The sequence below is a fragment of the Colobus angolensis genome, unplaced genomic scaffold (assembly GCF_000951035.1).
Source record: "Colobus angolensis palliatus isolate OR3802 unplaced genomic scaffold, Cang.pa_1.0 Scaffold193, whole genome shotgun sequence".
NCBI lineage: Eukaryota > Metazoa > Chordata > Mammalia > Primates > Cercopithecidae > Colobus > Colobus angolensis.
In genome coordinates, this window is record NW_012115077.1 from 2,216,233 (window position 1) to 2,223,562 (window position 7,330).

The following is a 7,330-nucleotide window of genomic DNA, read 5'->3' on the forward strand; positions in this document are numbered from 1 at the left end:
AGGCTAATTTCAAAAATAGCCTTTGTACCCAAGATTACTACAAATCTTATTTCTCCTCAAATGTCACTCGAGTGTAAGATTTTTAAAAGAAAATTATTTCTCATAATAATTATTCTGGGATAAAATCATTGAGCTATGCTTTCTTACCTCTTATCCTGAAACAAAATAAATTTAACATCACATTCCTATTAGTGTAAATTTGCATCAGACCCCTTCCAAAGTAAAAAATAAGGATATTGTTCATGGTAAAACTATGTTTGCCACTAGCAACACTTTTTTATCTTTTGTCTGACCACGGGCCCTAACATTCTTTCTACAATGCAGCAGAGGTGATGCAGAAACAATTCAAGTAATCCTAAACTCCTGTGGGGCAGCTGTTTGCTACTGGCCAACTGCCATTTGAAACTCATAATAAAACTCATCTTCTTAGCACCAAATTTCCCTTTTTTTCCCCTCTTTTTCTATTTGTGTATGTTGGCTACTGAAATGTGTTCTGCAAATGAGTCTGAAAAAAGAAACAGAAAATACACATGGTACAGATAGCAGAAATGAAGAGGGTAAATACAAATTATCAGGAATGACAGGATGTGCTTGCTGTAGGCTTAAATACCATCCCCACCTTCCAGCTAACCAGTTTGTTGTTGTATCTGGATGTTCATCCACTACTATCTTGTTTTTGCTTATAATCTCTAGAGATTTACAAAAGTAGATTTAATTACTATAGCAGGCTGGGCGTGGTGGCTCACGCTTGTAATTCCAGCACTTTGGGAGGCTGAGGTGGGTGGATCACTTGAGGTCAGGAGTTCAAAACCAGCCTGGCCAATATGGTGAAACCCCATCTCCACTAAAAATAAAAAATAATTGTTAAAAATAAAAAAAATTAGCCAGGAGTGAGTGGCGCACGCCTGTAGTCCTAGCTACTTGAGAGACTGAGGCATGAGAATCACTTGAATCCAGGAGGTAGAGGTTGTAGTGAACTGAGATCGTGCCACTACACTCCAGCCTGGGTGACAGAGGGAAACTCAGTCTATATATATAGAGATGTATATATCTATATCTATCTATCTATATATATATGTATTACTTTAGCAGTTTCCCCCTCCTAAGTGTATTTTTCCTTTCTGAACTAACAAATCATTCATTGTTTTGATCATTCCAATATACTATATTTCAAGACTTAAAACATACAAGAACAGGATATCTCAGAAGAATCCTGAGGATTGAAGTCCTTTCTATCTTCAATCTATAAGGACTGGCTACTCCACATCAGGCCTTGAATTAAGGTTTACCCTAATGTTGATAACTTTTAAAAATTCTTAAATCCTTCATCTTGAACTTACTATTAGGCTAAATCTTCTCTCTCTCTCAAGCCATTTTTCCACTCCCCAAATGACTCTTTGTTAAAAATCCCATAGAAGCTGATTATCAACAAGGATATTGTATTCTGAGACACTGTCCTTTCCTAGAAGAGAATGCAAATCTATAGTCCAAAAATGTAAAAATATTCTAAACCAAATAATTCTTACATTTTAGATTTTCCTTTCTTTGCATCTGCCTTTTCCACACTTGATTCTAGGAGGTGGCTTTTTCTTTTCTTTAATATCACAAAAGGCTAATATCTCTTCCTTTCACTGGGCTACTCAAACATCAAAGCTTTTTTTTTGACTGCACAGAGTGTAATATTACATCCTTCAAGGATATAATAAACCAAGCAAAGGAATGAAACAGATCATAAAAATAGTATGACTATTCTATATATGACCTTCTGCCAGTTTGGTTGGGTAGGGGTTGGGGTGAGAAGACCAGGGAAATGAGATAAGTTTTATTTTTAGAAAATAAACTAATACAACAAATATTTTCCTGACTACCAGGCTGGGGAAGAAATAGCCCTACAATGGTAAATGAATCCAGTTGTTCCTAGGTGACCACCCATAAGCACAATAACTGGAATCCCAGCTCATCCAGAGCTTCTTCCTCCTTTTAGGTAGGATAGCAGTGTGTACAGGAGAGGGAAATGAAGAGAAGCCTCAGGAGTCTCAGTGCCTGTTGCTGTCACTAGCATCCCAACCTGCTCTAGTCACTGCCTACATTCCTTCTTATTTGAAGCCAAGGTGAAACTCCTGCAGCTAAAGCCAGTATCTTCTTTCTCTGTGACCTCTTCCAGTCACACTATCACCTTTCTCCAGGGGCAGACAGATCCTCTCCCCATTATGGAGACCTCTAACAAACCTGTGCACAGCAGAGGGAGCAAGTAGTTGCTTCTATCTATTACCTGGTTTCCTGGAGACTGAGTGGGATCAGAAAAGGGGCAGGGGCCTCTCTGCACTCCTGCCTTCTCTTCTAGGCAAGCCCCAAGAGATCTAAGGCAGCCAGCTCTCCAGCCAAATTGCCCTCCAGCCAAATTTGTTTTCACTTATCCAGATTTCTTCTCTTCTTCCCACATACTGCATGTAATGATTTTCTCCTCTCCTTTTCAGGGCTTTCCATGAATAGCCATAAAACTAATTTGTGAAGCGTAGATTATACTTTCTCTAAGGGCCCCTACTCCCCTGGGCCCAGTGATTTGCACATCAGTCAATCAATACTTGGTGAATGAATGAATTATGCAGAAGCAAATGAATGAATAAAACTAATCAAAGTTCATACTTCTCTTATCCCAAAATTGAAGAGAAAGTTGTTCAGTGATTGACTTTATCTTCTACTCCTCTTCTTTACATCAGTATTTCTACTTCAAATAGTTATCAAGATCACATACCACTTCCTTTGCAGAAAATTAAGTAGTGGAGATTTCAATCATTTTGCTATGCAAATAACTGCCCCCTCACCCCACCCCCAAGGTTAAGCCTTCAAATTAGGAAGAAACTCTTCAATTCTATTTGACATGGAGGTGGGAACAGGGAAGTGAGAAAAGGGAAAAAAAAAACTGTGGGAAATACTCCCTGAACAAACAAAACAGGAGGAGGATCTAACACCTTTAAAAAGTCAGCCAAGTACATGAAACAACTCTCGCCTCTTGAGGAAAAGACACAACGAATCTGACTTAAATGAATGAAAGGCTTGGCAATACAATAAAGCAACCCAGAGTATTCTGTAAATACATATACCTAACTAATTGTTTCTCATTTTTTTTGGAGACAGAGTCTGGCTCTGTTGTCCAGGCTGGAGTGCAACGGTGTATCCTCCCACCTTAGCCTCCCAAGTAGCTAGGACTGCAAGTATGTGCCACCATGCCTGGCTAATTGTTTTATTTTTTGTAGAGACAGGGTCTTGCTGTATTTCCCAGGCTGCTCTTGAACTCCTGGGCTCAAGTGATCCTTTTGCCTTGGCCTTCCAAAGTGTTGGGATTACAGACATGAGCCACTATGCCTGGCCCCAACTAATTGTTTCTAAGGAAGAAAAACCATTAAAACTAAAGTTTCCTTTTCCCCACATGTGTCCAACTTCATGAAAATATTCTTCATGTAGATTCCCACGTACTAGTCTCCTTCAGACAAAATCAGCCAAAACAGTATGCCAGTATAATAAGTCCAGAGGACTCCACTGCAAACTGAGCAAAATATGTATATATATTTGAGATGGAGTCTTGCTCTGTTGCCCAGGCTGCAGTGCAGTGGTGCAATCTTGGTTCACTGCAACCTCCGCCTCCTGGGTTCAAGCAATTCTCCTGCCTCGGCCTCCCAAGTAGCTAGGACTACATGCATACACCACCACACCCAGCTTTTGTATTTTTAGTAGAGACGGGGTTTCACCATGTTGGCCAGGCTTTCTCGAACTCTTGACGTCAAGCGATCTGCACACCTTGACCTCCCAAAGAGCTGGGATTACAGGCATGAGCCACCGTGCCCGGCCTGAACAAAGTAAATCTTATAGGATACCATATAAGGAGACTGGCACACATTCCATCAATGAAGCTGCCCACTGGTGATGAGCTCATGATGGCTATCAGCTGAGATTTGACATCAGCACTGCCCCTGCTTATCACACAACACTAGACAAAGATTATAACCTTTTACCTTCAGTTTGTCATCTGCAAAATACTGATAAGTGTTCACATAGATTCATCAGTTAATGTTTGCAAGCACTAGGAAAATGAGCACCACTCTAGCTATTAATGAATCACAATAACTTACCTCATGCCATTCCAGATTCATCAACACTGAATGAAGTGCAGTTGCATAAATAAATAGGTGAATGAGGTCCTGAAATGGTAACTGCATTCACTGTTAACTGTGACATGAAGATGAGGAAGCCAGCCTAAGTGCAGGTAGTACTATGGTGATATACTTGAGAGACACATCTTACTTCAAGAGATAGTTTCCATTAGTGAAACTTCAACAATATTTATGGAGTGCTACTATGAGCAATAAATATCCTGATACTGACAGAATTCATTTTTTATGGTCAAGGTTTGTAGAATCTAGTTTTAGTCACAGCTACTTGTTGGAAGAGATCAAGTCAAGTACAATTATAGAAAACAATTAAATCTGTAAAAAACAATACAGTTTTGAAATGTGTTATAATTCAGTGTATATAAACTATATTTTTTTAAATTTGTGAAGTAGGATTCATTCTATAGCAAGACACAGAAAAAAAATGTCCAAGTGGGAAAAAGTTTTGCTATGTTTCTAAACTTCAGTTTGATACAAGGACATCTTGAACCTCTCATAAAATGGGGGAAAATTCCAAGAGCAGTCCAGTCTCCTATGGGTATAACAGTCCAAAAATATGCTTGAATAAAGTCTTTCCTCATAGTGCCATCCCTAATCTGCACAAGCTTCGCAGTGAAGGGCAGTACACCTTCAAAAAATCAGGTTGTCACCAAGTCTTCAACTTAGAGCCAGTGAGAAGCAAACAGATAAAAACGTCAGGCATTTGGGCTGAAAGGAGAAGAAGGCAGAGACCAGGGCCTCTCACAAAGAGCTGGTCCTCTCTATTTCTAATTTTCATTAATATAGCTGGGACGGTGTCTGCATTTTTGTAGCCGACCCCCTCATGTTTTTTTAGTGGGGGCTCAATAGGAGACAGTGATCTAAATGACAGTTTAGTTTTCCTGACCCACAACTCTTCCCTTCACTTCCTTCCAAAATACTTCTAATACCCCTTTACGGCAGAACGATGTATATGAACTAATGGGGCAAGAGTCCAGCAGGACTTGTTTTCCAGTCACAACACTGCTGAACAAAGTAGGATCTGTTCCAGATGGGATAAGGTGAAGAAACTGGCCAAAACCAGCAAACTGTGACAAGGGCAATCCCTGGCTGCCCTCATTGCTCATTAGCATGGACACTCCCACCAGCATCGTGACAGTTTACAAATGCCATGGCAATGACCCAGAAGTTACTGCCCCTTTCCTAGAAAGTTCTAAATAACCCACCCCTCAATTTGCATTAACCTGCCCTTAATTTACATGTAACTGAAAGTAGGTATAAGTGAGTATAAATATAGTCGCCAAGAGCCCACACGTTGCAGACTCTGGGTACACTACCTATGAGTTAGTGCTGTTCCACCAGGAGCAGTACTGTTCAATAAAAGATTGCTGTCTAATACCACTGGCTTGCCCTTGATTTCTTTCCTGGTGAAACTAAGAACCCTCCTGGGCTAAGCCCCAATTTGGCTTGTCCTACTAGGCCATTCAATACTCAGGGGAAGTTCACTTATATCTCAGGATATACTGAGAATTTCCAGACTAATCTCACTGCTCATTGCAACACACAAAAATAAGTCAATTTAAGTTGTTCTCTAACTTCAGCCTGACTCTGTGGGTAAGTATGCTGGAGGTCAGATGGGGTAAGTAAAATTTATAACATCTCATGAAATGTAGTTAGATAAAGTTCCACATTTAAGATGATCAGGTTGAGTTTCCAGTCCAGTGATTATAACACTATTTGGCTTAACATTATCAATAGCTAAGACATGTGAGGCCCATGTATGTGAGGAATAAAGGCCCTGTGGCAGCACCAATACCAAGCAGTTGCCACAGGGAAAAGAATAATACTATTGACCATTAAAAAAATGTGTACATGAGGGGAGAAAAAATCCCACAACAACAGTCATTCTTTATTGAAGGAAACTCACTCAAGGTTCCAAGATGCTACATTTTTTTTCTGCTTCAATAAATAAGTTTTGAGTGGTCACTGCCATGGCATTATGCATATAAATGTACCATACTGTTTATATATACACTTATTCCAAGCCACCTATTTGCCTTCCCAGACTATTTGGCTGAATGGGGTCAAATAGATAAAAGAATAGGCACTATATCAGTTGCATTTAATAGCCAAATTTACCCAAGAAGATTTTACTTGAATCACCAAAGTCTGTATAAAAACATATACCTACGTACATTGGAATCACTAAAGATTTCTGATTCTTCATATTCACAGCAAAGTAATGCTGCTGATTCACTGTCTTCCAAATGAGAGCTCTGTAATACAAACAAGATCATTTCAGAGATCCAAACGAATGGGCCCATAAGCATGAGGAGAAAAGCAAGCTGAAATCAGTCAGTGGTGTTAGCTCACAGGTGAGAAGCTGCAGTTCTGATTACTGATGGCTATTTTGAGAGAATACCGCCAACAAGGTGACTGGTTAGTTGATTGAGGAATGCTTGATCAACTGAAGCATTTCCTATGGTTTCCCGATTTGGGGAAAGATCCAGCACATCTTTTTCTGTAAAGATGGTGCTGCTAGCTGGGTGCAGTGGCTTAGGCCTGTAATCCCAGCACTTTGGGAGGCCGAGGCGGGCGGATCACGAGGTCAGGAGGTCAAGACTATCCTGGCTAACACGGTGAAATCTCGTCTCTACTAAAAATACAAAAAATTAGCCAGGCGTGGTGGCCAGCGCCTATAGTCTCAGCTACTCGGGGGGCTGAGGCAGGAGAATGGCGTGAGCCTGGGAGGCTGAGCTTGCAGTGAGCCAAGATCACCCCACTGCACTCCAGCCTGGGCAACAGAGTGAGACTCCGTCTGAAAAAAAAAAAAAAAGATGGTGCTGCTAATCCTTTATAATACGTACTCTTAACTCTTCTCAGACGGGATAGATTTATGTTCATTTATCTTCGTATCTTTGGATGTATTTGATGCATTTGATGTATTTCTTTAGAGATAGGCTATAGAATATAGCATAGGGCCTGATTAGGGGATCTAACTCTTAGCCTAGCCTCATTAGCCCTCTGCTGCCAAGTGTTTATATGAGCCAAGAGACAGGCCGGGAACGGTGGCTCACACCTGTTAATCCCAGCACTTTGGGAGGCTGAGGCGGGCAGATCACCTGAGGTTAGGAGTTTGAGAGCAGCCTGGTCAACATAGTGAAACCCCGTCTTTACTTAAA

At 40.6% G+C, this 7,330-nt stretch overlaps 1 protein-coding gene across 3 annotated transcripts in view; it reads right to left on the minus strand.

The window, feature by feature from the left end:
* SSH2 (slingshot protein phosphatase 2) overlaps positions 1–7,330 on the minus strand; it is a 321,074-nt gene that overhangs the window by 225,932 nt on the left and 87,812 nt on the right. The window contains exon 2 of one of the 3 annotated variants that reach the window (XM_011940851.1): positions 6,344–6,424. The exons of the other annotated variants lie outside the window; for them this stretch is intronic. Coding sequence (XP_011796241.1) covers positions 6,344–6,424 — 81 coding nt within the window. The remainder of the gene's footprint in view (positions 1–6,343; positions 6,425–7,330) is intronic. 3 annotated transcript variants of the gene reach the window in all.